We start from the raw sequence: 16,661 nt of genomic DNA, 5'->3' as shown, positions 1-16,661 counted from the left end.
ACTTAAAACCATGCCCCTCTCTATCCCTCAGCGCAACGCTGAAAAGCACTTCAGCAGTTACCTTCTTTTAGCCCTACTGAAGTTGGCGGAGATGTTTGGCTGTAGATGGGTGGTGAGGAGAACTGAACTTCAATTAGTTAGTTCAATTTTGTTAAAAGCAAACCTTAACTGCTCCCATCTCACTGGCTTGCAACTCGAACCCCATTCTGGGATTTGGAGGTGGCCTGAGACAGCTGCAAGCAGATGTGTGTGCTCCTTTTCTCCAGGGTAACCTCGCTAATGCAGCCAGACAGCTCAACGTAGGGAACCGTGGAAGGACAGGTTCTCCGAAATGCCACCCTGCCCAGGACGCTCCACATGCTGCGCAGGCCACTGCTGTCAGCAGAAGCTCTCCGTACTTGGCCCACAAGGATGGTGGCACAAGCCTGATTAAACTGGCTGCAGCTTTGCCCTGTTCTCTGCAGCCAAAAGAGGTCTTGCACGCAACTCCTTCAAACTGTGGGGAAAGGGAAGATGGGTGGATTTATGGCTTTAAGCAGGCCTTGGGATCTCAGTCCCAGAGATATGCTTTCTGCATCCCATGCTGATGGCTTTAGAGGGCTCCACCTTGGCCATGTAAGGCTGAATGCTACACAGGGCAGCCTGGGCCGAGCTCCCAACCACGCCAGAAGGAAGAATCCAGCCACATTTTGCTCTTTTCTGCAAAATCTACTTGACCTAAAACCTAATCTGAGTGGCACAGTCATGGCAAAGTCTGGCACAGGGAACAAGAAACAGCTGAGAAATTCCGATCCTACAGCCACCAAAGCACGAGGCAGACCCTGGCGCCCCTCCAGGAGTGGGTTACTTCAGGCCCTCAGCCTTTCCTTCCCAGTATCTCTATGCCACAAGCCAACTGGGCAGAGCACTGCTGCCTGCACCAGCACATAAACACAAGCTACAGTGCACACAGTGCCCAGACCAGGGAGGCCAGTGGCAGGTTCCCACTACGAGAAAGGCCCTGCTGTGATTTATGACTGACTGCAGATTCACTTACAACAGCGGGGGATGTTGTTTCACCTGTGCGTGGGAGGACAGCCTGTTCTGAGCCCTGAAGCTCGGGTACGTTGGAGGGAGCAATGCTGTTTTAGGGATGTTCAGCAGCCCGGCCTGAATGCCAAGCAGGCTGACTGCACGTGGCACATCGAGGCTCAGGTCTCCGGGTCTCCTTCGTATTTATGTTTGGTACTAAATAGTTCAAGCCAAAATAATGACTTTGGATCCTTGGGGAAGCCTATTTCTTGTTTTAAATAAAACTGTCATCCTCTGCACACATCGGCATGTGTGTCAAATTCAGAATTAACTCCTGATTTTTTCTTTCTAGATTAAAATTGCTTAGAACCTTGTTCCTTACATCTGACTTTTCTGTGTAGGTGTACAACATTTATTGGTACTAGCATTTAAGCTCTCCTCTCTTGTAGAGAGGCACCATAAGCATGTATACACACACATGCTGGCACAGGCACAATGAAAAAGCATTTGCTCCCCCACTGCTCACCTGCCAGCTGGGGTTACTAAACTTTTCCCTTGAAATAAAAATGCTGTGGAATAATAAGTCCCACCTGTCGGCCATTTCGTTCTTTCTTTTCTTTTTTTCCAGGTCCTTCTGCTCCTTTCATCATAGCTTCATGGAAAAGCCTTGATGTGTTATAGCTGTGTGCGCTAGAGTAAAGGCCACCTCAGCTTTTCCATTATAAACCCCAGTTTTGAGGGGTTTATAAAACTCTGCTGCAAGAAGTTTGCTCCGGGGCTGTTACAAAGTAAAGAAAAGGGACTGGAACCAGGATGGAGTTTATTTTTTCTCCTCCTTTCTTAATTAAAATTTGGCAAGTGATTGATCCACAATACAGGCTAATCACTTGGGGTAGTAGTTTGAAAAATACATTAACGAGAGCTGAGATGTTGAGAAGTCGTTAGGGCTCACATGGTGCCAAGAACGATTGGAGTACTTTGTCTTAAATTTGCCTCTTAAAAAAAATTGTGTGATGTCGGTTATATATTGGCTAAAGCAAGAAAACTCAAAAGGAAGGGTTTAGGCACTTCTTGTTGTCCTGTGGGCCTACAAATGGGCAATTTCCAAGCAGAATATGCTATCAGGCACAGAGGAGAAAAAAGAAACACACACAGAGCAACTTTACCTACAAAGTACCATTCTTAAGCTGCGCTCAAAGCTTGCCTATTTTATAGGAAGGAAAACCAAGGTAGAGAGATGACAGGAGGGACCCAAACCAAGAGCCGGTTTCTGCCAGATGAGGCAATGAACTCCAAGATCCGGTTCTCAAACAAGACGACCGCCTCCGTTCCTGCACACAAAGCGGCAGTAAATGGTAATTCTCAGAGAAGCAGCCGTTTGCCACTGCCTGCAATTATCACCCCTAGCTGTCAGGGAAGAGGGTTAAAGCAACTGGGAGAGCATCCTTTTTCACAGAGCCTCCTTAAACAGTGGAACTCACTGCCACAGGTTGCCGGAGACCAAAATTTTGAAATATGTTAATAAAAACCTGGGCAGATAGGATTCCTCATAGCAGACAGGAACACTGATGGATTAAGCACAGCGGTCTCCACACAGCTGCTGACTCAAGAAGACCCTACACTGCTGCAAGCACTGAGAATTCACCCACAAGGACTGCTCTGCATCTGCACTGTTTCTTACAAAAATATCCCTTCAGCCCACACGGAATATAAGGTACTACAGCCTAGAAAAAGCTACAAGGCTAAGAACATAGTAGCATAATCTACCAAAGATATAAATGTGTCAACTGCAGAGAATACATATATATTGATGGATCCCCTGAAAGCATGTTCCATGATGCTTTTTAAAAGTCATTTTCAAATAAGCCCAAGACAGGCAAGTACAAGCCTCGGGTCAGCAAGTGCACGCAGGAAATGCTGGATCTGGCATAGGGGAAACTCAGCAACCTGCACCTCCTTAAAGAAACCTGCCCTCTCTCTGCACCCACCAACAGCTCCATCCACTGGCCAGCAACAGTCCGACTTCACTTTTAATTCCAGCTACTTAGGAAGGAAAGATACCAGGATTTGAGAGATCAGCCCAGAAGGACTTAAAGAAGCCACCAAATCTGTTCCCCTGGCAAGACCACCTCAACCTGACTTACTCCCGACAGACATGCATCCACACCTGTTCTCACAAACCTCCAGGGAAGGAGGCTCCACGATCTCCCTAGCAAAGCACTTCAGCAGATTGCTGACCTTCACTGTTAGAACACTTTTCCCAGGAGAAGGAAAATAGTAACCCCACCCACAAGTAGCTGTATGGTCTCACTCAGTTTTAATGGAGAGGGATAGAGAACAGGCAGACAGACCTCTTCCAGGGGGTGATTCATCCCACCCACCCCAGCGACGCAGGGCTACAGTCCAAAAATCAGCTTAACACAGACACCCGCCTCGAGGGCAGTCGCAGTTCAGGGCAACCAGCCTACCTCTGACTGCCCAATCTAAATCTCCCTTGCTGCATTGCTATTTCCTCTCCCGTCTCTGAAGAACCTGAATGTGTTTTCAGAGGTTTCCAAAAGATCACAGGAAAGGCACTCCGGGTGCTGTTTACCTTGAAGCTATCACTAGCTCTGTGCCTCCATCTGGCATGGTATGGATGAATGAAAAATGTCATTGTGTTGAGTGCCAGAGACAACCAGCAAGCAGGAGCCAGTTCATCAGTCTGGTTTGAAACAGCAACGCAAAAACAGCAAATAAACCTAGCCGGAAACGGCTAATACCATTTCCTAGGAACCCAGGCAAGAATTGGCATGGCATTAAGCAACACTTCTTGCATCCCTCTTACCGTCTCCATTCCTGTTGTGCCTAAAGGAACAGAGCTGCTCACTGCACATACAACACACACGGCGCACCTTGCGCCTGCGGCCACCGGATCGGAGCCCTCAGGCACACTGGCTCTGCTCGGGGGGCAAGTGGAAGGAGACAAAACCATTTATTCATAGTGTCTTGATGCTGGACGAAGGGATGTTTCCGCCTTTTCTCCAAGGCCACCCCGAAGAGGTCTAATCGAACAGCTTCTGCTGGTGCTGAGTGCTGGCTAACTCAACGAGCACCACAATCTCTGTTCTCTTAGACCATCTCTGGGGTCTCCTTTTGCTGTGCAGATCTGCACTCTGCTGTGATCCAGCCTTGCCATCATGTTAATCCAACACAGCAAGAGGAGAGAGAGATGGAGCCTGCTCTGGTGGTTCGATGCACTGAGCTCTAGTATAACCGTGCCTAAGCTAGAGAGCCCGGCAGCTATTTGTAGGGTCAGAGCTGAAAAATCTCTCTCCCTCTCTGTTAAAATATAATCTGGAATTGGGCATCAATGGCCAAAAGACCAAAAATTACGTTTTCAGAAAGCCTAAACACTTTAAAGATCTAATCCTTGTCAGTGCACTGGACACTACAGAAGTCAGAGGATATTACAGATGCTCAGGTCACTGCAGTACTATATCCTAGAAAATGTTTAAACCTTAAGCCTTTCAAAAAACATTTCACCTCCTCTGCTCTGCAGACAGACATCAGCACTGAATTTCATCTTGTGATCAATACCCTGCACAGGTTCAGAAGCGTTCCCAGGCACTCTGAGCCTTCAACTCCATGGCCTTGCTTAATACACAGATCTCCCTCTCTCACACACACACACACACACACACTCATACTCTAATTTAACATTACATCTCGGCTGTGCATATAAAACACAGACACACAAGAGAAACTGGACTTTTCACTAGCAGGGACGGCAGATCTCCAGAATGTTCAAAAGTGGCCGGAAGCCCAACACAACCCACCCGCCCCAACTCCTATTAACTCCAACAAATTGTTTATTGCACAACAGAAGAAAAATGTCGCCCCTCTCCCCCAACCAAGTCTTTCCATGTGTGCTGCACGCGCAGGCTCCCTCCGTTCCCCCTCCCACCCCCACTGGGGAGCCAGCTTTATACCCACGGAAAGGTAACAGCAGCGATTATTACACACACTATCCCACAGCTCCTCGCTTGTTAAAAAAACAAGAGTCTCTTTTGTGCCCGAAATAAAAGGAGATACCTTAATTAGAACAATGCAGGTTGGTGAGCATTAAACACTGAGCCCAGCTGCTGTATGCCATTAAATTCATAAAAAAGGAGGGGGGAAGGAGGGCAGTCTTAACGAGATTACACACATTGACTTTGATCAAGACACAAAAGCGCCAAGGCGTTCCAGGGTTTTTATTGCTGTCTTCGGGCTACATTTTAATGGTTACATTAGAAACATGCGAACACAGGCTGGGAGATTTTTTTTTTTTTTTGAGACGGGAAAGAGAGTGCAAGCATGCCTTGTGAAAAGGCCTGGTTTAATAAATTGGGGGCTGCAGGGAGAGGGTAGGACTGGGGAACAGATGAGTAGCCACTTATTAATTGCTTCCCCTACGCAAGTGCCAAGTCCTAATATGATGTCTTGCTGGACTATTCCCATCCCGCCTGCCTGGTCGGCAGAAGAGCCATGTGTGGATAGCACAGAGCCAACCCAACCTCCACCTCCCTCACAGATATCTGGAGGGGAGGCAGCTCCCCCTCTGCAAGGGGATATGCTAACGCCTTAGCGCCTGGAACGAGGTTTTCAGGCGTTCTTACAAGCAGAAGTTGACTGCAGTTGAACTAAGTTGCTGCTGAGCTTAAGATGAGCTTGAAATAGGTGTGACAGATTTAAAAGATCACTTAAGGCTGCTGGGACAAGGAAAGGACAAAGACTTCAGAATAAAGAAAATCAGTGTTTTATCCTCTGCTTGCAGCACCACTGAAGAATAACACTACTCTTCACTCAGCAAAGGTGGCAGAGCGCACGTAGCTGTAGCGTAGCCACATATGTGTCTTTTATAACATGCTGCTAAAATGTTTACAAAAGCTTGTATAATCTAAATAGTGACGGGGTGTAGCTGAAGAGCTATAAAATGTAGCCCAAGGGATAGCCAAGTTATTGAGTTGCTATTAGTACTCAAGCCCACAGGCACTTCATCGTCCTGGTAACTTTTCTTGGACAAGACTTTTAAAAGGCTGGATTTAAAGGAGCACGATCGGCTTAATCGTAATTCCAAGTGCACAATGTGTTCTATAAAGCGGATTTTGTAATGCCTTACAGGAACAGTTTTTAGGAGTGGCATTCCCTTACATTTTTTGCAACCCAACACTGTATCATCTTGCGAAGAAGAGAACTAGAAAGAACGACTGAGTATTTCCCACCCCCCAACCTGACTGAAATGAAAGTTTCATTTAAAAGCCCAAGTTTTAACAAAGGAAAGGAAAACACTTCGTTTAATAACATCTTAAATCTAATGTCCTCTAATACATGTACAAATTCCTACTGCATTGGGTCACTGATTTAATATTCAAGGTAATCCCCAATTTTCCAAACAGCGTGGAATACGTTTGAAAGCTGCACAGTGCTATTTCAAATAATCTGCAAAATACAGATTCATATTCATAAAATCTCTCTTCCATGTCATTTACCCTGAAGATGATTCCCTTTGCTTCAGGTGAATATCAGGTTTCCCCAAAGATACACAAACCAGGAGATCTCAGTGATTTGGCCCCCATTCCCACAGCTTTACCTCTGCACGGATGCCCCACAAGAAATTATCGTAACGCAAGGCTGTCCCAGCACGAGCTCCAACATGAGCAATGGCTGTCCCCATAGCGGCGGAGGAGCATGCAATGAGCAGCACTGCACTTTGGTCACAACAACTCATACGCAACTCAGTGAAGTCAGAGCCAGGGTGGGGTGTTAAAGAGCAAAGGTTGGAAGCCTGCACGTACAGCACTCAGGTTGCTTAAAATAAAGCAAAAAACATCACTCCCCACGGTGATTTAAAATAAATTACCCTGGAGAGAGGGAAAAGTCTATGAGTCAACAAGAAAGTAGCTAAGTGCCTCACCAGAGTCCGCAGCCAGCATTCTTCACAGTGCACATGCCAGCACTGAATGGAAGTCAGGGGCATTGTGTACGAGTCCTGAGGAGAAGAAACAAATAGGTTACTCCCACATAAGGGATCCACTGGTTCTTCACTCTCAACACCCCTCACAATCCCATCACACCACCCCTCTTTGTCAGTGTGGCATCACACACTCACTACATATAATCTGACTGCATAGCAAGAGAGCCCAATTCTGATCTCGACCTACCACATAAGGCGTGAAGCAAAGGAGAAACAAAGCAGAGTTAAGATCATCTTCCATCAACAACTTCCACTGACTTTGCATCTAAGAACTGTGCAGAGATAAGCAGTGTTTGTGTAACAGAGGCAGAAAGTCTTCTGCAGTCCATTTTTCTGGCTTCCAAGAGCTCCTGCCGGAAGCCCATAATCCACTCAAGTGGCGACCTGGCTCGGCTCAGTTATCTTAAGAGCATCTGAAGTTGCTGTGGTCACCTGCCACTCTTCCCATCAGAAAGGTCACCAGATTGTACAAAAAACAGCAACAGCGCAAGATTAACCCTTATCACAACCATCTGCTCTGCAGGAACAGCTTAACTACATCCCAAGAACACTGCCACTGTTTCAGCAAGCACACGTTCTCCTGAGTATTTTCTATCATTGCTAATAAACCTCTGGAAATCAGCAGCAGGCTCGGTCTCTTCTGTGGGATCAGAGATGGGGACTGCATCCCCATAGCTGCCAGGCATGAACTGAGGGAGGGCACCATGCACCAAGCTGAAGTTGCACAGAGAGAGAACTCTTTGCAAAGCAGAATTTTCTTCCGCTATCAGCAAATATAAACCCAACGGGAGACGTGAAGCTTTGCAAGCGCAGACCATGAGAGGGAGCTGCTGCCCTTTGTTAGGGAGGCCGCATCACCACCACAGAGAGCAAGCAGGACACTAGCAACTTTTAAATACTCAGGAAACATTCCTGTTCTCAAATCACATGGTGTGTTTCAGATCAGAGATTCTGCTCTCTTACGTGTACGTAGCTTCACACGTGCAAGGAGAGAACACCACCAATGTCTGGGAGTTTTTCAGCTAGGCTGACAGGGGAATACTGTCTACTGAAGTCAGGGCTTTCTTGCCCCTAATACAGATGGACAGCTACAAATGCCAGTGGAACAACCTAACGTATATAGAAGTTCCAACAGCTGAAAAGATCTAGCACCTTCAATCAAGGGGAAAGAGAGCAGCCCTTCTTACTGTACAGAGATAAAGATGAGTTCTCCCACCCTACCCTCAAAATGATAAAAGAAAAAAGCATCTCCTCCCACCTCAACAAATATAAGGCAAAAGTATCAAGACGTTTCTGATTCATGGCCACAACTAGAGTGCTACTCACCATGCAAATGAGACATTTATAGCGATCCCCACGGGAAAGCTGCCTTTCTAACTCACGGACACGAGCCTTTAACGCTTCAAACGTTGTCACTGCAGAGTCTTCTGTAATTCTGCAAAAGATGATGGAGAGTCAGCATCACTAAGCACACAAGAACGTTAAGAGTTCATGGAAAAAAGGGTCTCATAGTGGGTACTGCACAGGAAACAGCAGCATTCAAACTAAAACATCCAACTTCTACTGAAGAAGTGTTCCTGAAAAGCCCAGCATGCATTCTGTGAGCCCTGCTACTAAACACTTCTGGGGTTGTCAATGTCATACAGAGCAAGTATCTGCAAAACATGGAGGCTGAAAAAAAAAGATTTTTTTTTTGGTTTTCTGCCTCTTTTCCTATCTCCCTTAAGGGATTCCTTGGGACCAAATGCTTTGGAAATTCTGTGTGCTGCTCTAACCTTGGTTAGCAAACTTCTTGTGGATGTAGCAGTTGCTCTTCCCCTTAAGGAAACGGATGTCTTTGCTGGCCATGAACCATGTGGAACACACAAGCAGCTCATTATGCAGCATCAACACAATGTATTGCTTCTATGCTAAATGAAACCTAGCTTGTTGGGTTCTAATACTGAAAAGGAGAAGAAACCAAAAGCAGCGGACGCTGTACCAATCAGGCGGCTATAAAAGCAGCTTTACAATCTCTGCTTTCCCATTTCCTAGGGTCATTTTTGATGGGCAGCATTATCTCTTTTGTCATCCAGGCACTGTGCTGAGGGCAGGTGAGTATATTTTCACGGTTCTGTAAAGCTGATGAAAAGAGCAACTTGCCAACTTAAAAGCAAGGGCAGACAGCAATGCTTAGCAAATGACACGCAGGGAGCGTTACGGACAAGGATGTGTCACTCCAGCATGCTGCAAAATCAGACTTGTATGCTGTGTAGACATAGGGAAGGGCCCCCAAGCACTCCCCAGAAAAGGTTTACAGAACACTACATGGACATTAATGCTTTTACTCTTGGGGCAAAAAAGCCAGAGAGCAATCTTCATTTACCTCAGTGATTTTCAGAGCTATGTAAGTAGACTCCAGTTCAGAAGACCCTGAAGAGTACCTGACCACCAGAAACTCCATCAATCACAACATAAATCACAGTAGCACCTACATGTTGCACCATTTTAGAGGATGATCCATCAACAGGTAGCTAAAATATAGGTCCAGTGGAACTACAATAACTGATAAAATGAGCTGCAATCCCAGCACTCCCCCCAGCATACACACGCTTGCTCCTTTATTCATCTGTCATTGTCACCAGCACCCAGGGAGGGACCCTGAAGTATCTTGGACGTGGCGATTCTGCTGGCTCTTCCCAAGGCTGAATGCAATCCTGAACATCTCTCTCTTTGCCACACAGACTAGACAGAGCACACAGGATCAAACCCATAGTTTTGTCAGCAAAGCAAACAGCTATAAACTACACTGGAAATGGAGCTAGTTGTGAAGAGGCCTTGAGTGAACTTCCTGGTTATGACACTACAGAAGAAACTGGAGCTGTGGGAGCGCACGGGTTCAAGTGCCAGTGGCATAACGCTCCTACCACGTCACACCTAACTTTGTATAGATCAGACACTGACTGCCAGGTGGCCCAGAGACTGCTCCCTACGAGACCTGACAGGGAGTTTTGAGGAGATATCTTCCTCAGAAAGAAATTCATTGACAGTGACAGTTACTGGGAAACAGTGCCCATTTAAAAACTGCAGAAGAGGCAAAGAAATACATGTGTCCCATTATAGCCTGGTGGGTGGGAACCCCCTAGGGACAAGGACACTATGGATTCACGTCTTGGTATGGATAAATACTTTTTGGAGAAAAATGAAAGAGCTTCAACAGGAGACAGAGCTCCCCACTACGAAACACCCTCTTGCTCCTACTCATTGGTATAAATTATTGTCATGTCCCAGTTTCGGTTTTCACCCTCAGGGAGTGGTTTGTTAGTGTTTTCCAAAAAAAAAAAAAACAAAAAAACCAAAACAAAACTGGGAAGGTTTTAGTCTTGTCAGAGGGAGAAACAGAACTATTCATTTATAACTTGAAGGCAACTGTGGGAGGAGAAAATCATTTCCCTTCCCGTCTGGCCCATCAGCGAGCTCAGGCTGGACAAAGGCCGCGGTTGAATGTAGCTTTCTAGAATCCATTTCTCCTTCCTGCAAGCATAAGGGCACCGAAGCTTTAAAGGGAATGAGCGTGGCTCCTGCTCAAAGAAAGTGGCAAGCAGAACATCAACCCTTGCTGAACTCTCCTCTTACTATCTCTGGGGGTATCCTTCCTCCTTTGAAGGGCATCCAAGCAAAGGCCGTTTCATGCCAGTCCTAGCCCAATAACGGTCTAAGCTTGAAAAGGAAAAATTTGTCAATGCAACAACTAGAGGAGATAGAAAATGGCTTGTTTATAGAAGTCTAAATGGCTGACCCCCATCGGCCAATTTCGGAAAGTCTCTGAGATAATCGCACCTGTCCAGTAATAAACGAATGAATCAGAAAAGGAGGCTGAATAGAGGTATAAGCAATAACACTCAGAGTCTGCCTGATACAATGGCCAATCAATAGGAGGGCTGTAGATCAGGGTGCTAGTTAGCTGGAAAATTACCGCACCACTGCGTGCGTCACGCTGTAGGGATCCTGGACAATCAATGTGGGAGGTATTGATTTAGTTATTATCACTTCATACGCTCCAGACATTGTTAAATATACATTTATTAACAAGACGGGGGTGCATTGGTAAGAGAGGGAGCTTTAGCCACTGCAGTACCTCCCAGCGCTGATCAAAGCTCAGCTGTGACAGACTTTAAACTCCATGCTCCTCCCTGCCAAGTGTGCTCTCAGGACAAATCCTGACGCACGGCGCAGTGGATAAGACGCAGCTCCTACTTCACAAGAGAGATCATTTTTGGCCACAAGTGAGTTTTTTGCACTTGAGATTTCAGGAAAGCCTCCTGGAGCAGCAGAAACCAGGGACGTGGGGGCCAAGGGTCAACCCAAAGTGAGCGATAATTACATGGTTGCTTCCGAAAAGCCAGAGGAAATGAGGTCAAGGGAAATAGGGAGAACATTAGTAAATAAAGGAAACTGGAACTACCTCCAGGGATGGAATAAAGACAAGAGTCACTTCCCATGTGTCCGGCTCCCGTAGTGGCCAGCACACTCGGGACACATGCCATTCCATTTAGTGACATTTTACCGTCAACCTGCTGCTTGTATCCTAAAGATAAGTGTCACTTCGGAGCAACTCTTCCTGCAGCACTGATCTTGGGAACTCCCTTAGGCTTCCCTCTTGCGTGCACACCTTACACGTGCTTGCCGGGAGACAGACAGTTGAGAGCAGGTTGTCCAGGATTTTTACAGGGTGAGTAATGCCAGGGCGGAGTTAGGGTCAGAAAGCCAAACTGGATGGAAGGGGTATGGCTGTCTATCAGTTATCCCACCAAGGGAGGCAGAGGGAATTACAGCAAAGAGGGAATGAGACTCCAGGGCCCTACACCCTGCTTTGCCTTGACCCGATGCTGGATGCGGGAAGGCTATTTTACAATTTTGCACCTCAGTACTCTGATTTGACGTGTGTGGATAATGTCATTTATCAGCCTTGGCAGAAATCTACTGAGCACAAGTGCTGCAAAGGGCTATGCCTCAAGCTCCAGTTGCTGGTGCTTCTCCTACCACACAGGTACGAGCAACTTCACTGATACTTGGATTGTCTTCCCTGGCAAAAGACTTCTCAAGAGGGGCACATCCATGCTTAACTCACTGTGGAGCTGCAGTTGCACTACAAGTGGGGGAACATGAGCAGGAACCCAAGAGCAGAGAGATAAAGGAGGGGACCTTTGCAGAGGGAGCTTTGATCTGCATTTCTCTCCAGACTTTGTGGTTAACTCTTCAGCAACCTGGCAGTCACACTTGAGGATGCTGGGTTACTGGGGAGCAAGTCTATCAGACTGAGGTGACAGCACTTGATAGTTTCCAGTCTTTGTGCCCAACAGATGTTTTTCTGCTGTTCATAGCAGGGTTTTGGTCAACAGTGAAAATCAGAAAAAACTTTCCTCCTTTACCTCCCTCCTGTTGAGCAAATCCTTGCTTTGTTCGGGTATAAGGCCAGGAAAAGGGCACAAATATGCTATGTAAGGGAAAAGGGCCTTATCTGCAACTTAGAGCTGTTACTCAGCTATCACTTCCTGGGAAACCTCCCCCAGGAAATGGCTGCCCCCCTTCACAAAAAACCTTAACCCAAACGCTGGCTATTTGTCAAACATTAGCATGCATGTGATCTTTGTTTCTCCAAATTAAATCGAGCAATTCCTACCCACTGTCCCAGTGGGCAATCACAAGCAATTCTGTTAATTAAATTATCTCTGATTCTGCAGCTCTGGAATCTCTCAATTGACTAAGTCTGTGCTTTATCATCAGCAAAATACTGGACCAAAAAGGAAACAAAAAATGCTGATGCCAAAGCGATCGGCTTCAGTTAACCCTTCCCAACTGAACATTAAGGGGTTGCTTAAGAAACTGTTGGACTGGAATGGTCTCAAGAGCAAGAGCCTCATACCAGAGATACCAGTAGCAGCTGTTCACCCAGGATTCACTCTATTATACAGGGGAGGAAAAAAAAAAAAAAACAAAAAAAGGGAAAACACACTGCATTCAACACCCTGCCTATCTGAGAACCACAGAAAGATACAAACTATTAGCTGCTGAAGAGGCAGAAAAACACCTCAACGATCAGTAAGCCCCCGTGAACACCCCACCCTCCCCTCACCCAGATCTCACTTGACATGCCCCACTGTTGAGGGGTCTCCATATGACATTCCCTTTTGGCTTATTTCAACTGGATATAAATTTTCCCTTCTTCATAAATGGCCACACTTTACATAGCATTCCATAGCTTTTTACAATTCCACTGTTTGTATGTACCTTGTAAAAAACGCTTAGCACTGATTAAATGCATCACCAATAAAATTTCATGGGCTACTTGTGACACTTGATATTCTGACCTTCCTCTCTCTTCCTCAAACATTATTTGTTTTCATATGCCTGTAAACATAGAATGGTAGAGGAGAAAATTTACTGTACCCACTGACAAACCCAAGGGTGATGTCTTTATTTTTAAGCAAAGACTTTATCTTCCCTTGTCCAAGGTGGAGAACCTGATCCCAGTAGAACGTACAAGCCATTTCCCTGCACTAAGGGCAGAGGTCAGGTCACTAGCAGCTTACATATCATAAATATTAGAAACAGACTGGTCGATGCTTTGAGGGCAGAGTCAGGCTAGGGTAAGATTCCAGGAGCAAAGAAATTGCTCCTGGCTATATCCAACAACGGTCACAGACGACAATTATCGTAACCGCTACTATATTGTGGACAAGAACACCTACTATCTAGAACTCACTTTGTGGAGTACGGATCTTTAAAATTCAGATTTTACAATGATGCAACCTCCTCCCCCAACATTAGCGTGTAATCATTTAACTGTAGCCCTTCTCATAGCCAACTTGCATCTGAATGAGAGGGCAACTTCTTCAGAGCAGAGACCATGTTTTATTAGTCTGTATCATGCTGTGCATAGCCGCTGTGAAACAAGTAACAGAGGCATTCACTTAGCACTGAGCAACAGCACAGCATGATGATACAGTCTTGGATTTCACTTACGCGTTATCTTCAACACATCTCCCTCTCTGAGTTTCAAACAGACTAAAACAAACTAAGTTTTCTGGGATGAGAACTGTTTTTGTTCTTAATCTGGTGAAAGAATTTCAACTGCACCTCCCACCTGCCATCAACTTAGCAAGCATTAACCGCAGCATGTGCTACTCTAATACTATGGGGAGTTCATTTTGGCAGATGTGAGTGAGGACTACTAAAGTTACTGGGAGATGCATGGATACAAAGGCCTTCTGCACTTAGCGGCGTGCAAGAACATAAAGCGGAAAAAGGTCTGCTACTAACAAGCAAAACATCTACACTGATAAGCAAGTTTTTTAAAAGAAAAGTCACAGGTGGCTTTTAAAGGAAACAGGCACAGCTCAAAGGTTTTAAGTATGTTTAAAACTTTGAAAGAAGACTTGTGTCAGGCGCTGGTGGCAGACTGACTGAACCACCCCGGAAGGTGCAGGCTACTGGGTTGGCATGATGCACTGAGATTTTATTTCACTAAATGAGATGGCTAAGGCAGAAGAGGACAGATCCTTGGCAGCAGAAGCATACCCAGCAAAGCTGTAATCAGTGGAGCCATGCTGAATTACACCAGCTGAAGTTTGGACCCTCAGTCTACAAGAAGGCCAGTGCTCAAAGCAAATCTTCTGGCAAGACATCAACAGTTTGGGAGCTGGCTTCCCCTTTATTTAGCTAAAAATCTCATTTATTGGGTTTATTTGTTTTTAGACTAACCTCCTTTAAAAAGGCTGACTTATAATCCTGTAAAACATTGTCACATGTATTGAGGAAATTGGCAAGGATACTAATTTATTGTCCTCTAGGAAAAAAAAGCCCTCTTTCCTTGATTAATGTATGTTTTTGTATTGTAAGATATTAAAGAATGTTGCTTCACCTGTAATTATAGAGAATAGTTTATTTTGGCAAAGTGCCCTGGCTTCTGGTTGCCAAGTTATGAATAATGCAATGTTCCACATTCTAATTTCCGTGTTCCAAGTTGTGAATTCGGAGCAGGGTGCATGCAAGGGCACACACATGCGAAGCTGAGGCTCTCCGAGTCACGAGCGCCTCTATTTTATACTTGCTTGCACAACTTGTTAATACTGGCATGTGCTTGCCAAATTCAGAGTTTGCTTTTGACTAATTTCATCTTGATGTAAACCAAAAATGTTGTCTCTTTTCTCCCCATAGAGGAATTATTTCTCTTACACTTGCATGCACCGCCGCAACACCACTGAGGGGAGCTTTCGGCTGCAAGAAGGCGTTCTAAGCTGCATTTAGTTGGGACTTGGGTAAAGATTCCCCAAAGAATTTTATGACAGAAGAATTCATTATGCTTTCATATCTCCTCCGCCTCTACAACACAGAACCCAACAATGTCTTTATAGAAGCAGGAAGTAAATTCAGGCACTGGCTCTTTCTCTCTCTCCCTCCTTTTTTGGCCTCTGTTTCATTGGGACACATGTGCCCAGCCCCAATCAAAACAGAGACAGATGGCACTGCTGATCATTCAGAATGGAAGGAGCCTCAGAGTCAGCATGTTTAGATGCATTTGTAGGGCTACACAGCATCCACTGGCCACAGGGACTGATTTAAAAAGGAGGCTAGTGAAAGTCTGAGCTTGCGCCAAAATTTTAAATGTGCCATTTGAGCAATTATGGTTCTACATGAAAGCTGGGAGAAAGAATGCATGGGTCATTCTGATTTCGATTTAGAGACTATGTCCTCTGCTCCAAAGAGAAAATAAATGCAATCCTATTGCTTTACTGAAGCGGCTTTGGTGATAAAGGAAACCATGCTTTGAAGACTATTTTGCTGCACCAAGGGTTTGTTGACGCTGCATTTGCCGAGTTTCTCTACACAAAGCTCCTAAATACAGATACGGTACATCTAATGCATTAACATGTCAGTTCACCTTCCAAATGCATCCTTCATCCTGGTGACTGTAAGTGCATTCCTAACAGATCTGTGAACGTGCATCATGTTCTCTATCTTAATATAAATTAGGGCCACAAAAGGCAGCAAGTGGCAATGGAAAATGCAGCTCCTCTCCTCAATAAGGCACACAGGTTAGAGGTTCCAGCCTACTGAGACTTCCTTCGATTCATGAGTAAACATGCTTGGATTATGACCAAGCTCCATGTATAGCTAGGCAAGTATATTTCTCTACTGGAAGACTTAGGGCAGCTGTAACCCATCATCTTATTTCAGCCTGGAGGTAGTTTGGGATTATTGGTAGCTTTGGTTGGACAATCAGGGCATAAAATTATAAAAAAAAGAGGAAGAGCAAATTCCTAGGACTGAAAGGACCTCAAAGTTGCCTGAGTCTTGTGTCCAGCCTCTGTGCACAATGAAACGCCTTCTACTCCCATGGCCCGAATCCAAATGGCTGAAATAAACAGGAAATATCTATGCTACTACAGCAGCACTTGGATTCATTTGCAGCCTTTTAAGGGCTTTACCGTATAGGTGATATGCTTTCCAGAACTTCCATTCATGACCACTGATTGGAGGTACACAAGGGCAGCACGATAACATCCTCAAGACAATTTCCTACAACTCCTGCAGCCTGGCCTAGAACTTTTACACTGTTACTGTTTCCTTTAATGGGGAAAGAAAGAATCAGAATTAACATCATTTAAGG

At 45.4% G+C, this 16,661-nt stretch overlaps 1 protein-coding gene across 12 annotated transcripts in view; it reads right to left on the bottom strand.

The window, feature by feature from the left end:
* RNF220 (ring finger protein 220) overlaps positions 1 to 16,661 on the bottom strand; it is a 248,421-nt gene that overhangs the window by 6,230 nt on the left and 225,530 nt on the right. For all 12 annotated transcript variants that reach the window (XM_068952909.1, XM_068952904.1, XM_068952907.1 and 9 more), the window contains 2 exons: positions 8,336 to 8,444; positions 6,950 to 7,024 (listed from right to left, as the gene is read on the bottom strand). In XM_068952909.1, coding sequence (XP_068809010.1) covers positions 6,950 to 7,024; positions 8,336 to 8,444 — 184 coding nt within the window. The remainder of the gene's footprint in view (positions 1 to 6,949; positions 7,025 to 8,335; positions 8,445 to 16,661) is intronic.

The sequence above is a fragment of the Struthio camelus genome, chromosome 8, assembly GCF_040807025.1.
Source record: "Struthio camelus isolate bStrCam1 chromosome 8, bStrCam1.hap1, whole genome shotgun sequence".
NCBI classification, from domain to species: domain Eukaryota; kingdom Metazoa; phylum Chordata; class Aves; order Struthioniformes; family Struthionidae; genus Struthio; species Struthio camelus.
This window is presented reverse-complemented; position numbering and strand designations above follow the sequence as displayed.